Raw genomic sequence first — 17,270 nt, forward strand, 5'->3', positions numbered from 1 at the left:
TAGAGAGTCCAGTTTCTTTTCACTTCTGTTTCCTGATTGTTCCCAAAACAGTGACTCATAAATCTTCTCTGATGTAGACATTTTGGTTCTTCATTAAGTAAACCATAGAGAGGAACTTGACTGTGGCTCCGTTTGACATGTGAAAGCAGACTTACCAACCTGGGGAGGTCCAGACTCCACGTGGGGTCCCATGGAACTCAGAGTGAGTCGCCTAAGATTTCAAATAACTGATCAATAAAAGAATATATCGTAGCAATCTGCCTTACTTAAGCTAGTTTAGCATGGGCTTTATTGTCCGAAATGAATACAGGCACCAAAATAAGTCTAACAAACTATCAGTATCTGTCTATGTCCCTCCGAGTCACTCACTTGTCCTCCCTCTGTCCATAGTTATACACATGATAGAGACATGTGCTCTGAAATAAATATTTAATGGAGCATTGTAAAAAAAAAAAAACGATCACATATTAGTTTTGGGTGTCTGGGGTTTCCAGACTTTTGTGAAGTCATGGTGGGGTCACGAGCTAAAATAAAAGGATTGGTAACCACTGGATAAAAGTGTCGATTTGAGTATCACTTTAAAATGTTACCCAGCTGGTTAAATAACCCCCACCATGAAGATACTCAATGCTCAGTGGTTGAGTCGGTGCCTTGCAGATATCTGCAATCCATGATTGGCCATTTGGCTAATCAGAGGCGGGACTTAAGATAAAATCAACTATTCTGGCTGTTTCCATAAAAACAAACAAATACTTGTGATTTTCAACAAACTTTAAATCGTGAATTTGCTCTTAAATCTTTGTTTTTGCGTCCTTAAAGAATATTTATACTTTACACGATAACAGGCTCATTAGTGGTGATAGAAAGGGTATATTTTCTTAAAATTCATTTGCATGTGTGCCCTCAAATTCCAGGCCATCCCTACATACGTCCATGCACCAGGTGGGCCCCCCCACCCCCCACCCCAAGTCAAAACAGTCTGGACACGCCCCTGCTTGTGTTCTGCTTCTTGCCTTTCTAACAATTATTAGGAAGTATAATATAAATATAAGGGGACAGTGGGGGTCCCCAGCTGACATGTTTGGGATGGGCGCCCTGTCACTTAACACAATTGAAATGAAAGTTGACACAGGTGAGTAAACTCTTCATATGACAGTTTTATTTACCTGAAACCAAAGTTCATGTGATACATTGTACAATCATCTCTGAAAATACAGTACAGCAGTTTGGCAAAGAAATGCCAGTGGAAGGTCAGCCCACCGCCCTCGTGATAAAACCGGCGCATCACTGCCCCGCCGCACGTCCGCCTTCCCAGATATGACGAAAAACCTGCTCCAAACATGTTGCACGTCTCAGTGCAAAGCACAAAAAGAAAAAGAAAAGGCTGTTTGGTTTTTAAATATCCCATTAAAGTTTTTCCTTAGGAAAGATGAACTGTGTTTGAGCTTATTTAACGTTTGTACTACCTGACGGATGTCTATTCTAGTTACAGATACTATACAAAGTCTAGAACACAGGTGTGGTCAAACAGATGGCTGATTCAGCGGACATGCACCACAGAATATCGTACACTTGACTGTACACGGCACTAAGAGCTGTGTCTAAAAAGATGGAGCTGAATGGTGATCTAAGGCTCTTCATGCAAGACGATGAGAGGACTGGTCAGGTGGTTCGATTTTCAGTCTATCAAATGATCCATGAACTTATGAGCCTCTGACCTTAAATTACTCGACCGACATGCAGCTGTTGGAAGATGTTCTTTGTCCGAAACACACATGCACAACACAAAACAAAAACCAAACGTTTCTGAAAGGAGTTTAGAGAAGAGGCGGGCTTTACTCGGCCTTTGCTGCAAAGGAGAAGAAAAAAAGAGAGAGAGAGAAAGAGAGGAAGAATCAGATCAGTGGACGCAGAAGTCACAGGCCAGAGCAGCAGATAAGTCAAATCATCATCACTTCCTGTCAGAGAAGGAGCACAGATACATGAAGGCCATGCATCAGACAAGCAGAGAATAACTAAAAACACAAGATAACCATGTCCTATGGCATCTACGCCAGTTATCACATGCTGACAGAATACAGTGGAACACAAACAGTTACCATGGAGACCGCTAAAAATACTAACGGCTCCTATATCTAGCGTTAGCTGGCACTTGGTGACATTAAAGGCTCCCCTCTCACTGCAGTACCAAGTTTTATTAAGTTATTAAGATAAACTGCTAGTCATATCAAATATAATGCAGAACTGTCAATCAACTGTCAATGTGAGAAATGATGCGACAGCGAAGCAGCCACTAAAAAAACACAAGAAGAAGAAGCAGTAGTTGCTATAAAAACAGCAGAAGAAGAATGAGCGAGCAGCAGCAGCAGCGGGCATGCAGGTCAAAGTGTACTCACTCTGCAGGTGAACACGTGGAAGCATTGGAAGAAACAACAAGTTAGCTTTTTACCTCATCAACTCAAAGCACTCGTAAGCCACGGGGTCATCGGAGCGGGCGCGCAGAGAGGCTACGAGCTACGAGCTACGAGCTACAAGCACGAGCGCGTGAACTAGTGGAAGAAGACGCATGTGGAACATTTAGGAAGCGACGACAATAAAAAAACACAGAGAGAGATTCTACTTTGTGTGCTATGTACAGATTTACAGCTCGTCCAACGACCTGTCGTCCACGTTGTGCTCAGTTGATAAGACTAACAGCTGCTTGGTGCCTTTTTTTACATCTTCAAGTACAGTATGTGCACATTTTACATATATTAGAAAGATCATAGTTAATATATAAAAAAAAAAGAAATAAAAAGAAATAAGATCGGAGGTTGAGACTGGCTCTCAAAAACAAAAAGAAGCTTAAACTTAAACACAGAGAATCAAGACGAACGTGTTTTCTTCAAGTAAACAAATGAAGCAACAGACTGTATCAAAAACGGCTAAAGTCAAACTGGTAACATATTATGGTGTGTGTGTGTGTGTGTGTGTGTGTGTGTGTGTGTGTGTGAGAGAGGGTGTTGTCTCTCCTGCAGAAGAAATAGGCGCTAACCTCACGGGTGTAAAAGGATCCTTTCTGAAATGGTTAAAGTCATGGTCACAAACAACACTGAGGTAGCTGTGCTCTGCCTATTGCAGAAAATCATCGATGAATACGCACAGAGCTCAAAACTGACGATCGAGATTCATGCCAGGGGCAAAGACACACACACCGCCTTCGCCCCCGAAATGAGTGTTTTACTTACCAAAGCATTCTCGTCCCCAACAACCCCGCAAAAATTACAAAATATTAATCGTTATAAAATAGTGTAAATTCTCTGTACAGCTCAACACACAGCTCCGACAAGGCGAGCTTCTCTTAGCATTCAAAACGACGGACTGAAAGAGAGAAAAGCGTGATGGTGTAATAAAAGTTATGGACTTAATAATGTCAGTCAGAGTCATTAAAATATGACGACCCCCCCTCCCCCTCCTTAAAAAAAATGTTTCAATAGAAAAGATCTGTCCGAGCATGTGCAACTGTTGACGGTGAGCTGTTGTGAATGTAAGTGTGTTAGATGTGTGTGTTAATGTCCACTTCACACTGGTGCACAGGGAGGGGGTCGTAGTGGAGTCAGTCAGGGCCACAACATGGCGGACACATTAGTGTCGGTGCTGTAGATCCACAGCACCAGGGGCAGGGAGACAGCCACGAAGGGCCAGGAGATGCCGTCGGCACATGCGGACAGAGAGCAGCCTTTTCTGACCGGCTTCTCCAGATGTTTACCGAAGTCCAAGTAGTTCCTGGCAACAAACTTTAGCAGCTCGTCCAGCAGGATGACGGGCAGCGAGATCTTCAGCACCATCATCCACTGGGTCGTGTCCAGAGGGGTGATCTGGAATATGACCTGGGAGAGAGAGAGAGTGGTTACCATGGTTACCAAAGCTGTTGGCAGCAAGAAAGATGACCTCCTGAATTACATTCTTTAATTTGTAGTGTTTTTATAGCTAAGTCGATAAGATACATTATAATCTACAACAACAAAGAAGACTAACACTCCAGGATACTTTTGAAAGAAAAAACTGGACATTTCCATCAAGGTAAAGTCAAGAAAGAAGGAAAAAAAAGACCATGGTACAACTTCAACTACCAGCTAGCTTAAAGGCTAACACCAACTGCCAGTAACTGCCACGGGAAACTGGCTGATCAACAGGAGACTACAGCTAACTGAAGATCACCACAGATACCTGTTTTAAATCAGAGAAAAGGATGTAAGATACTCTATCCAGATCACATCACATCTGTGAAGGCAAAAAACGACTTTTAAACTAGAAGTCCTGAAAGACTCACCTAAAACAGTTATGGCAGACTTTTCAGTAACAGAGAAAGGAAGAGTAAAGACAAACCAAATACATGGCATACTACTTTTACTGAAGCCTTCAGGTACATGAAGAAAAATGAAATCAGCAAAGGAAGACAAATCTCTGTGTATGAAGATGGAGATACAATCAGCTCAGTGCTGACCATTAATATTTACCACAACGGTACAGTCATTGTCCAAGGATCATTTTCAAAAGGATTTTCAGAACATGAAGGAGGAGACAGAAAAGAAAGAGAGGGGAAACTCAACAACCTTAGAGAGGGAATTCATGGAGTTCAGAGAAAAAACCCTTGCTAATCTGCATCAGAAAACTTCTGTTAAACAACAGAAGAGCGAAACACACACTCTGATCCTCCAACAACAAGATCAGATTAAAACTGCAAGCGGTGATGAAGGGCCCTCGCACCCCTGTGCATGTCGGGTGTGTTGCAACCGTGGGAGTGCAGCAGCAGCAGAACATGGCTAAGCAGCAGGCCGTGCAGTCCGATTCGTGTAAAAGTCGTACTATGGTATGCTGAAATAGGCAGCGTAATGAAGATCACAGAAACTTTTGACGTAGAGCAGTTCAGGCTGGCACAGTCATGATAGCTATGAAATATGGAGGAAATTGAGCATTGTGTAGTTCTTATTCCTTGCAGTAGGAGGCGCTATGGTTAAAGTTGACTATTGTTATGTCTATGTGTTCAGAGGCCAACCCTGATCATACATATGTAATTTGAAGTAGATCAGACAAAGTATATAGGATGTAGTACTTACTCCTTGCAGGAGGGGGCACTGTGGTTAAAGTTGACTATTGTTATGTCAGTGTGTTCAGAGGCCAACCCTGATCATATCTGTGTAATTTGAGGCAGATCAGACAAAGTATATGAGAGTTACAGCCACTTCCTGTTTCACGGCAAATGATGCATCCGTATGGCGAGAGCATTGGACGTAGGTGTTTGAGCTTGAACGTGTTGTATGGCCAAGGTGTTTGCATGGTCCCCACCAATTCTGAGCGGGAAATTAGCTACCTTGTAGCAATGGCTAATGCTAACTCAGAAACAGTAACTTCCTGTTGTCAACAGGTGGCACTGTGATAAGCAAAAAATGTCAATCATGGATGTGTTCAGGGTGGGCCCTGTATCATGTATGAGAAATTTTAATATGATTGAACACTGCATGGCAGAGATATAAGCATTTATTTTTTTGGCAAGTTGCCAAAATGCACATCAAACTTTGAACACATGCCACGGCCACGCTCTTTGATAAAATAATGTGCAGAGCACAACGGGATATGTTGAACATGTCTTGAACACACTTGACACTGAGTTTGCATCGAATTGATGAACACTTTCGGACTAGCTTTATTTTTTCGCTTCTGCCAGTCTTTAATTTTATACATATGTTTATGTATATGTATTTCTCTTTTCTTTTTTCAAAAACAGCATTTTATCCATATTTCAACACAATATGCACAGAAAAATACAAAAACTTATATTGTCTATATGTCTTATATTACATGCAAAAGTTCTCAAAAGTACAAAATAAACACTTGTGTGTTATTATTGTTTTCACAAATATAAAATAATTCGGTTCTGCTACTTAAGAGCTTCTTATCAATGTAATACAGTTACAAACAGGTTTCCAGTTTATCCTCGCTTAGCATTATGCTAACAAATAACATGGGAAATCCCATAGAGAAATGGCGAAGCTAGCGCTACACTTTTTACATGAATAGAAGTACAAAATATGAAAATGAACAGTCTTCATGAACCCACGGTTACTTTAAGAGATATGCAGGAGCTTTACAAAACTAGCAAAAGAGCATGGGAGCTAGGGACAAGCCATGACAGACATATATGAACGTAGCGATGAGCTAAGCTAGCGCTCATGAGCATCATAGCTAAAGTATCTTAAAACCTTCAAAACACATTTAAAACACATCCTGACACACACTAAAGGAAAGTGTTACTTTCCACATGCTATAGAACAATATAGACCACATGCACCTTTGTGATTTGTGACATTTAATCACCTGTAAATAACAGGGAAATAATGAGACAACCACAGGTAGCCTATAGTGTTTCCTTTCCTTGCTTCTGCCAGTATGAAGACGAGGGCTACCAAGCACGCTGAGCTGTGTCACTTGGAGGATACGCCTCCTTGTGGAACAAATTGGAACCACACTCTAAATTTAAATATTTCAATCATGGATAGTCACCAAAAGATGGCAGCATTGTTTTAATTTTACAGCTTTTATTTAAATCACGGATGTGTTGAGCTAAATCAGCCTCTCTAGTCACCACAAGATGGCAGCATTGCCTTAATTTTAGAGCGGGCCCTGTAGCCTATCATGCATGAGACATTTGAAACTAACTTGACTTTAGAGCGTTATTAACCCCTCTTCCCGACATGATCATGTCATGTTTGGTACCAATGGATGCAGTATATCGTGGACTTTCATTAGATACCTGCATATCCCCTCTAGCTTTAAGCTAGCCAAAAAATAGTAACATTTATGTCAGCTGAGGGAACACTAACATTAGACAACAAGTTAACCGTTAGCGATAACTAGCTAATGAAATGACTGCTAGCTAACTGGTAAACCTTTAGCACGAGCAATTCTGTGAAATTGCTTGGTTGACTAATGTAACATAACGGTTTCATAAGTTTAGCTAGTTAGCTGTGAGCTAGCGAGAGTTACAGCCACTTCCCTTTTCATGGCGATGTGGACTTGTGGACTTCCTGTTGGATATTGAGCATGGGTGCAAGAGGGTTTATTGTAGGTGTTGTCAAGATGGATAAGCATAGCAAAATTCTGAATTGTAGGCTTAACGTGCTGCGGGGGCTGAATGTTTGAAATATTGTAGGTGGCGCCACTGAGCCATTAAGCCACGCCCACTCATTTAAACGGTATCAAATGTTTGACTTTACCACCAGGATCATATGTATGAAGTTTCGGGACTGAACAATTATGTTAAGCATGTGAAAAAACTACTTCCTGTTTGATGGCGACAGCGCGTCCGCATAGCGTAGGACGTAGGCGTTTGAGCTTGAGTCTTGTATGGCGTTAGCATGGTCCACGTTGTAAGGTCCACACCAATTCTGAGGGGGAATTGAGTAGAAGTAACTTCCTGTTGTCAACAGGTGGCGCTGTGACTTATTTGAAAATTTCAAACATGGATGTGTTCAGGATGTGTTCTGCATAGCTGAAATATAAGCATTTACTTTTTTGGTAAGTTGCCAAAATGCACAAAAAAGTTCAAACGCACGCCATGGCCATGCCTTTTGACAAAATAACGTGCAGCGCACAACGAGATATGTTGAGCCTGTCTAGAATGCACTGACACTGAGTTTGCGCCGATCGGATGGGCGCCCACAGACAAGTTCGTTCAAATAGGAAGGCCGATTTTGAATTTCCATTATTGTGAAATTCAACTTTATTATTTATTAATTTGTGGACTTCCTGTTGGGTTTTTTGAGTTGCTGCAAGAGGATTTTTTGTCCGTCCTGACAAGCTTAATATACGTAACAATTTTCATGAATGTACGTGAAAAAACCCTCTATGGGGAGGCCATTTTGAAAATTTGAAGGGGGCGCCACTGAGCCATTAAGCCACGCCCACTTACTTAAACGATATAAGATGTTTGAGTTTAGTACCAGTATTATATGTATGAAGTTTCGGGTCTGTACGACTATGTTAAGCCCGTGAAAAAACGTCTTCCTGTTTGATGGCGAACAACGCGTCTGTAAGGGAACAGCTTTTCACGCAGGACTTTGTGCATGTAAAGGTCATATGGTCAAGGTCTTTGGATGGTCAACCGCGATTTTGAGGGAGATTCAAGCAACTGTGTAGCAATGGCTAGTGCAAAGGAAACAATGCTCAGACGGAGTGACCTCCTGTTGTCAACAGGTGGCGCTGGGACTAATTAAAAAAATTAAATCATAGATGTGTTCAGGGCGTGCTCTTTGTCATGCATGAATTTTTTGGTGATGATTGAACACTGCATAGTACAGTTATAAGCATTTTCTGTTTTTGGCGTGATGCAAAAAACGACATCAAACTTTGACATCACGCCACGGCCACGCCTTATATTGAAACCTCGTGATTTGAGCACAACTTTTATTCTTCAACTTGTCTACTTTCATTTGACACCAAAATTGAATTGATCAGATAAACGCTCTCGGGCGGATGCTTTCAAACAGGTACCCTGTAAACGGTGAAAATACGGACTTTTTAGACAAAAAATCATAGCAGACTTCCAGTTGAAATTAGACAATTAGCCTGCTCTAACATGTAAAAAAGATTCATGTATGTAGACAAAAAAAACTATTCGTAAAAATCAAAAGGGGGCGCCATCGAGCTAATTTGCAAACTTCGTTCATGAAAACGCCAAAATATCAAATTTTTCGCTGGACCTGATGAGCGTGGAACGTTTGCTGAGTTTTCGATAACCAAGCTCTTTGGATGATGATGCAGACACTGAGAGAGGAAATTACCATCATCAACCAAAGCAGAACAAGACAAGAAGAGGATTGTCAGTTAATAGATGCCACCTCTCCCCCCTCTGAAATGAACCGGTCAGGATGCTTAATATCCTCAACACCTCTGTCTCTAGTCCCACCAGCCTACCCAAAGCCTTCAAGTAGAGACACACACTTCTCTGTCAGCCAACCTAAAACACAAATGAATATTGCCACAAATAAAGAAATCCTTTTATCTGTGACTCCAACGGGCGACACATCAACTTAACACGGCTGTTTCCTGAGAAAATATCAGTGAAATTCTGGAGCCCAACCACGAGTAAGTCATGGAACATCTGTCCAGTGGAAGGTTTGAGGGAGCAGAGCATATCATCATTCACACCGGATCAAGGAGAAAAAGGTAATATACCCACAGCACTGTGGCAGCTGGCAAAAAGAGCCACCGAGGACTTCCCCTCTGCAAAAATAACACCATGTGTCACAGTTGGGACTCACAGTCAATTACGCCAAGAGCTGTCTCATACCCAGCCAAAGGGCGGTGTTTATTGGATTGACTTTGGATTCAGGTCGTATGCTGGCCTCCCCGACACAACGCAGAGTGGAGGCCATACTCCAGCTTCTCGTCTGTTTCCGGAGGGGCAGGAGGTTACAGTACAGCCTTTTCCTCAGGCTGTTGGGTATGCTAACGTGGGTAACATCAGTGGTGCCACTGGGTCTTTTGTACCTACGGCCCCTCCAGGTTTGGACAAAGGGCCTCCATTTAGATCCAAGGGTGCACAGATCCAAGAGAGTCATGGTGTCCAGCCGATGTCTTCTTGCTCTGCGGCCATGGAGAAACAGAGTTTCTGTCTAGAGGCTTCTTGTTGCGTATAGTACCCTCACGTCGCGAAGTGGTAATAACCAATTCCTCAACTTCAGGGCCATGTACCTGCCGGGGCCACAGAACCTGGTGGCAGACTTTCTATCTTGCCAGAAACCTCCCTCGGGGGAGTGGAGGCTCCACTCAAAGGTGATGGAGGAGATATGGCGAATATATGGTAAGGCAGAGGTGGACTTTGAGGTCCTCGACCCACTGCCCTCTGGTTCTCCTTGATGGAGATGACGAGTCCTCTAGGACAGGATGCTCTGGCACACCCATGGCCAGATTGACTTGTTTATGCCTTCCCACTGTTTTCTCTCATCGCAGCAATGCTACACAGATTACAGCAGGTCAACCACAGACTTTTGTTGGTTGCCCCGAACTGGCCAGGGAGGCCCTGGTTTCCAATTATGTACAGTCTTCTGAACGGAGTTAGCCTGCCGACACAGCAGGACCTGCTCTCACAGCTGGGGGGCAGCATCTGGCATCTGACTCCGGAGCGCCTGCAATTGTGGGTATGGCCCTTGAGGGGCCTGAACCACTCCTAGCTGCTTGTGACCAAGCGGTTAACCAGAAATTAAATGACTCAAGGGCACTTTATGCCAACAGGTGGAAGCTTTTTTCAGAATGGTGTAGAGCCCACAAAGAGACTACTGAGAGTACCTCTGTGCCAGTAGTACTGCGGTTTCTGCACTCTTTGCTAGAGAAGGAGCTCTCTGTTTCCACCTTAAAGGTATATGTGGCTGTGATTTCGGCCAGGCATATTAAAGTTGATAACCACACCTTGGGCTCTCACACTCTGGTGAACCGGTTTCTTAGAGGAGCTCAGCGGCGAAACCCTCCGCGGGCTGTTAAGGTTCCATCGTGGGACCTGTCTTTGGTGCTTGAAGGCTTTTGCCTCCCCCCTGTGAGCCTCTGGGGCAGTCAAGGATTGAGTGGCTGTCAGCAAAGGCTGCTTTTCTTCTGGCAATGGCTTCAGCAAAACGTGTGAGTGAGCGTCAAGCCTTGTCTGTGATTGAGGCATGCATGCGATGGAACTCAGATGGCACAGGAGTAGCACTTTGGCCTAACCCATCATTCTTCCCCAAGTGGTTGGGAGCAAGCCACTTTAATCAGGTCATTGAGATGGGAGCTTATCACCCCTCATCCCTGCAGGATGAGGAAGCCAATTCAGCAGAGCTGCTCTGCCCAGTTAGGGCTTTGAGACACTACATCCAGGCAACCTCAAGTTTTCGCCACTCTGATTGCCTGTTTGCCTGCAATGGCGGCCACAAGAAAGGACAGGCCCTGTCCAAGCAGAGGCTTTCCAGGTGGATAGTTATGGCTATTGAAAAGGTCTACAGGTCAAAGGGTCTGCCAATGCCTCTTAATATCAAGGGCCATTCCACCAGGAGTGTCTCCACTTCCTGGGCAGCACTACTGTGCACTTGGGCCATACCATGTACCTTTGCCCGTTTTTACAGGGTAAATGTCGCTGTTCCCAGGGCACTGGCAGCAGCTGTTTTTCAGGAACCTTAAGACCGTTCAAGGTGAGTTGGGATTCCTTGTGACCATGCTGGTATTAGTCATCCAGTGTTAAGAACTGCCTCTGGCGGTCAGGAAGAATGAAATAGAATGAGAGTTACGTATGTAACTACGGAATTCTGGATGACCGCCAGAGTTCTCTGTCACTCAGAATCTTGGCGAGAAGATTCTGAAGGGCCGTCTCACATGATGACGCGGGCTATTTAAGCTACGTCATCCCAGGTCACCTGTGACTTTGTTGATATTAAATACTCAACCTGCGCGTGCACAAGACAGATAGAATCCAGTGTTAAGAACTGCCTCTGGCGGTCATCCAGAATTCATAGAACCGTAGTTACATACATAACTCTTGTTAAATGTGCTGCAGTCACAGTAGACACTCCTACCCGCTTAGTGAGGCACGGGGAGTGTATGGTAGCATATCAGTGTCCATTACAATAGTGTAATACAGTCATATAACCACCAGGGTTAGATCAGTCCTGTGGAGTCATGATCAAATGAGCAGTTTCTTTAAACTCACAGGCAGAGGTTCCACATAGAGGATGAGGAAGTGGAGGGACATGGAGAGGCAGATAGCCCCGAGGAGCCAAATGTTCTCCCAGGGAGGCATCCTCAGCAGAGACTGGTTCTCAGACAGACTGGAGGAAGAGAAAATGTTATTTATTTTTAGTTCACCCCTTTGTTTGTGCAAATGACCCCTACACTGAGAGGATTTACCTGTTTAGAGCATTGCACATCTCTATGGTGACCAGCACTGACAGCGCCATGGTCATTGGATAGGGCGACTCAAACACATGGCAGTCCAGGCCATCAAACTCAGGGTTGTCTGGGGCGCACTGGAGAAAGTGGCTCTGCAGGGGAAGAAAGCCGAGGAGTGAGGAGTGTTGGGGGGGAGGGGGGGTGGGTGTACAACATGCTGAACAATGAGCTCTCAGACAGTAAGTCTTACCAGCTGGTACAGGGTAAGCTGAGGTCCATCTTCAGAGACCGTGAACCACCAGGCAGCCGCTCCCACTGTGGCCGCGCCCACATAGCCTAATAAAACAAATGACATACATAATATAAATACTACTGGACGAAGCCCGAGTGACGTCCCCCGTCTGTTCCTGCAGGGGGCGCTGGAGTTCCCTCGATGGCGGTCTCCATGCTGGATATTCTGTCTCAGTCTAACTTTCAGTCAACCTAACGACAGGCTGAGAGCTGGAGCTGAGGCGAGTTTTAAACCTCCTGACAAACCGTTACACCGCGCCCACCTGTCAATCAGGTCAGCTACATGCCTTATTGTGAATAACTCTTATCCTTCATCAAATCAAAACTGATGAGTCATCAAAACATTCACCCCCCCGTACAGTGTGTGTTGATCGAGACATGAGCTAATCACACCTATTTGTTTTTTTGAACCAGGCTGTAAACATGTTAATCTCTGCTGTAAAAACAGACTTTTTAGAATGGGTGTGTATGTGACTTCCTGTGCTTCTGCAGCCAGCCTCTAGTGGACACTCGAGGAACTGCAGGATTTTACACTTCTGCATCATATTCATTTTTCAACACCGGAGGTTGCTGCTTGATACATACATATAAATGACATATCACACTGCAATAAGGCAACAAACAAACCTCCGATGGCCAGGTATCTGAAGAAGAGCCAGCCAGAGATGAGGGGCTCCTTGGCGTTACGAGGAGGCTTCTCCATGATGTCCAGGTCTGGGGGGTTGAAGCCCAGGGCGGTAGCGGGGAGGCCATCAGTCACCAGGTTAACCCAGAGCAGCTGAACGGGAATCAGAGCCTCGGGGAAGCCCAGTGCAGCCGTGAGGAAGATGCTAATGGGGGGAATTAGCTAGAGTTAGCGACTTAGCTAATCTGAGCATCAAAACTGCGTGTCATTGTCCGACTCACCAGACGACCTCCCCCACGTTGGAGGAGATGAGGTATCTGATGAACTGCTTCATGTTGTTGTAAATCGCTCTGCCCTCTTCCACAGCGGCCACGATGGACGAGAAGTTGTCATCGGCGAGAACCATCTCAGAGGCCGACTTGGCCACGGCAGTGCCAGAGCCCATGGCGATACCAATCTCTGCCTTCTTCAAGGCGGGGGCGTCATTCACGCCATCACCGGTCTGAAGAGAAGAGACAGTTATCAAGTAATGAAATGCTCCATGAAAAAGTATACAAGACAAACAGCCAAAAGAAAGACAAAAAATAAAACACTACTACTTGTGGACGCCATACCATAGCAGTGATCTCATCAAATCCTTGCAGGAACTCCACGATCTTGGACTTGTGGGAAGGTTCAACGCGTGCAAAACAGCGAGCGTGAATGACTGCCTCGCGTTGATCGAACGGCGAGAGCTCGTCGAACTCTCGTCCGGTGAACGCCATGCGCTCCACGTCGTCTTCCTCGCCTAGGATACCGATGCGGCGGCAGATAGCCACAGCTGTGCCCTTGTTGTCCCCGGTGATCATGATGACGCGGATGCCGGCCTGGCGGCACAGCTTGATGGAGGCAGCCACTTCCTGTCTGGGGGGGTCGAGCATGCCGACACAGCCGACGAAGGTCAGGTCAGACTGGATGCGGAGAGACAAAGACGATGTGAATGTTTGGGGACTGAAAGGGAATAAAACACGTTATTACATATCCACAATTTAATGAAAACTCACCTCATACTCTACAAACTTGGGCGTTTCTGTTAATATCATGTCCTCCATTTTGGGTGGGCTGTCTCGCGTGGCCAGAGCCAGGCACCTCAGGGTGTCACGCCCGGTCCCGTAATCCCGGATCACAGACATGATCTTCTCCTTGATACCTTTGCTTAGGGGGACTTTAGTGTTGCCCACTCTGATGTGAGTGCACCTCTCGATGACTCCCTCTGGGGCCCCCTGTGGTGCAGAGGAATCAAATATTAACAACATGGCAATCAGGTTGGTCGGGATTCAGATTCAGAGTTTTTATTGTCCCAAGGGGAAATTTGCGTGGCAACAGGAGCACACAGAAGACAAGCAACACAAGGACAACATCACCATAAAACATAAACCAAAACGAATTGGAACACAGCAAAATATAAAACCAAATAAAAACAGTCAAGAGCCCATACCAGAATGGAAATTCAAGTTATTAAAGTGCAAAGTGGAGGTATGCAAATGTGCAATTCAAGTGCAAAAAGAGCAACAAATAGCTAATTGTTGTTTAACATATGTATTGCACTTGGGTAAAAATGAGACCAGGAGTCTTTTAGTCTTCCTCACAGGAGCTCTAAAACGACAACCTGAGGGTCAAAAGGTCAGGCTGCATTCAGGTTACCTTCACAAACATCTTCCCCATGGACGAGCGAGATTTGTTGGGGGTGCAGTACACAGACATGGACTTCCTATCTCTGGAGAACTCCAGGGTGAACTCCTTCTTCATCAGCTGCTTGATCACCTGATCAGGAAAAAAAAACCAGACAAACAGGTTTAAAAAAAACAAAACAAACCCTGCTGAGTGGAGAGAGCGAGACCCTGAGGAGCTGCTGTCACTCACAGAGTTGCACGCGTTGGCTCTGTCGATCTTAGACAGACTCTGGACCTCAGTGTCGAAAACATTCATCTTCTCCACCAGACAGGTCAGCGCCGTCTCTGTGGCCTCACCCACCTTCTCGTACACACCCTTCACCTGAACACAAAGATAAAAAAACATGGGGTTCATACTGTGATATCTCAGAATAAAAGACCCTTCAGTTCATTTCTATCAAACAGACAGGCGCAGCTTTGATGTCCAGATCGTCTATGTTCTCTTTGAGGAACATTTTTAGATTTTAGTATAAAGACCTTCAGGGTCATGTGACGGATACTGTAAAATCCAGAATATAAGCAAAGGTCTTTTTGAGGCTATCCAGTGGAGCTCCGACCGTACGACTGTCTGCATTTAGTCATATGAAATAAATAAGTGTGATGTGTGAAGAAAGAGGCAGTGGGGGGGGGGGGGGGGGGGGGGGGGGGGGTCAGACCTCATTGAAGTCCAGAGAGGAGTCGTTGCACAGGGCACAGATCGTAGCCAGTTCAGTCAGGGCATCAAACTGGGAGCTTTTCACTGGTTTACCATCCTGGAACCTGGGGACAAGTTTAGAGCATATTCATCAGTGTTTGTTTGTTTGTTTGTTTGTTTTATTTGGATCCCCATTAGCTTCAGCATAGCGAGAAGCTATTCTTCCTGGGGTCCGCAGTTTATAGTGTGACAATACATTTTACAAATTCATATTATATATTATTCTTTTCACACTACACAAAAATTCCACAACATTTCTTCAATAACTACAAATAATAGACAATTGACATAAATGAACAAAAAAACCAAAAGAAACAGACAAACACAAAGGCTAAATCTGATTTACAGCATCTAGGACATAACATGATTACACAGAAGAAAGGCGTGTGTGTGTGTGTATAGTTCATATGTTTCACTAAGACATGTGGTCACACACACACAATCAGTGTCAGATTTTAGTACTCACACTTCTCCTTCAGGTGCGTAGGTGGAGCCTGTGATGGTGAACTCGGACAGTGAGCAGCTGTCACCTTCAGCTTTGTTGACAACAAACATCTGGAGGAAGGACAGAGCACGTGGGACAGAACAGAAGTGAGTTTTAAAAAGCAGACATGTCGGGTTTTAAAATCAGCGTGCAGTGTCTTTACTGACACAGCAGGTGGGAGCAGAGCGCCGCAGCAGACATAAAGGGCACAAGCAGATCATCCTGCAGTGTTACAGAGCGTCACAACAAGGCCCGCACGGCCCGCTGACTAATGGGAGAAAAACGCTGTTGAGTTTCTCTCCATGTGAAGGCAGAAGAGATAAGAGAGACGCTGTGCCCAGTGGAAGGAGCCGCAGAGCCAGGTCTGCCCCAGCACCACGCTTTCATCCTCACACACGCAGGCACACACACACAGTGCGCACTGCTAGTCATTAGGTCGGTTTCAGCAGAACATGGGTGAAATTAATATACTAATTAATACTCTTTTTTATCATGAGACTGAGATACGATTGGTTGAGGATTGAAATGAATTTCCTCAGACTTTACATTCTTTATAAACGATATGACCACTTTGTTTTTGTTTTTTAAAGAGCCGGTTATTACATGATACGAGACTGATGAGAGTGAATCTAATTACCGCAGCTCTTCAGGGGTTTTATGTTTCCAGTAGTTCAAAATGCGACTCTTCAATAACCACGATAAAAACACCCAATAGAGCAGGAATTGGCTAAAATTGTTAGAGATTATTTGAATGTCAAGAAAAGAGGGTTAGATTTGAATTCATGCCGAAATTACTTCTTATTGTGGGGCCGAGCTGTGAGCAAGAAAGAGAGAGAGAGAGAAAGAGAGAGAGAGAGAGAAAAAAGAGAGAGAAAGAGAGAGAGAGAGAGTAAAGAGAGAGAGAAAGAGAGAGAGAGAGAGAGAGAGAGAGAAAAGAGAGAGAGAAAGAGAGAGAGAGAGAGGGGAAGAGAGAGACGGAGAGAGAGAGAGGGAGAGAGAGAGAGAGAGAGAGAAAAGTGAGAGGGAAAGAGAGAGAGAGAGAAAAAAGAGAGAGAGAGAAAAGAGAGAGGGAAAGAGAGGGAGAGAGAAAAAAGAGAAAGAGACACAAAAAGAGAGAGAGAGAGAGAGAGAGAGAGAGAAAGAGAGAGGGAGAGAGAGAGACAAAAAGGAGAGGGAAAGAGAGAGAGAGAAAAGTGAGAGGGAAAGAGAGAGAGAGAGAAAAAAAAGAGAGAGAGAGAGAAAAGAGAGAAGGAGAGAGAGAGAGAGAAAAAAGAGAGACACACAAAAAGAGAGAGAGAGAGAGAGAGAGGGAGAGAGAGAGAGAAAAAAGAGAGAGAACGAGAGAGAGACAAAAAGGAGAGGGAAAGAGAGAGGGAAAGAGAGAGAAAAGTGAGAGGGAAAGAGAGAGAGAGAGAAAAAAAAGAGAGAGAGAGAAAAGAGAGAAGGAAAGAGAAAGAGAGAGAAAAAAGAGAGACACACAAAAAGAGAGAGAGAGAGAGAGAGAGAGGGAGAGAGAAAGAGAGAGAGAGAAAAAAGAGAGAGAAAGAGAGAGAGAGAGAGAGGGAGAGAGAGAGA

At 44.6% G+C, this 17,270-nt stretch overlaps 1 protein-coding gene across 3 annotated transcripts in view; it reads right to left on the bottom strand.

The window, feature by feature from the left end:
- Window positions 1-1,137: 1,137 nt before the first annotated feature.
- atp2a2a (ATPase sarcoplasmic/endoplasmic reticulum Ca2+ transporting 2a) overlaps window positions 1,138-17,270 on the bottom strand; it is a 35,612-nt gene continuing 19,479 nt past the window's right edge. The window contains exons 9-21 of one of the 3 annotated variants that reach the window (XR_010668302.1): window positions 15,678-15,766; window positions 15,174-15,276; window positions 14,708-14,839; window positions 14,489-14,608; window positions 13,849-14,067; window positions 13,420-13,755; window positions 13,087-13,307; window positions 12,808-13,010; window positions 12,140-12,225; window positions 11,908-12,041; window positions 11,711-11,828; window positions 2,397-3,869; window positions 1,138-1,849 (exon numbers count right to left, since the gene is read on the bottom strand). Coding sequence is in view for 2 of the 3 variants with exons in the window: in XM_020636421.3 (XP_020492077.1) it covers window positions 3,600-3,869; window positions 11,711-11,828; window positions 11,908-12,041; window positions 12,140-12,225; window positions 12,808-13,010; window positions 13,087-13,307; window positions 13,420-13,755; window positions 13,849-14,067; window positions 14,489-14,608; window positions 14,708-14,839; window positions 15,174-15,276; window positions 15,678-15,766 (2,031 nt within the window). In the remaining variant the exon portion in view is untranslated. Of the gene's footprint in view, window positions 3,870-11,710; window positions 11,829-11,907; window positions 12,042-12,139; window positions 12,226-12,807; window positions 13,011-13,086; window positions 13,308-13,419; window positions 13,756-13,848; window positions 14,068-14,488; window positions 14,609-14,707; window positions 14,840-15,173; window positions 15,277-15,677; window positions 15,767-17,270 lie in introns of all 3 variants that reach the window. The other 2 variants (XM_065962654.1, XM_020636421.3) reach the window with 2 other exon arrangements.

Source organism: Labrus bergylta, chromosome 2 (assembly GCF_963930695.1).
Source record: "Labrus bergylta chromosome 2, fLabBer1.1, whole genome shotgun sequence".
Lineage (NCBI taxonomy): Eukaryota > Metazoa > Chordata > Actinopteri > Labriformes > Labridae > Labrus > Labrus bergylta.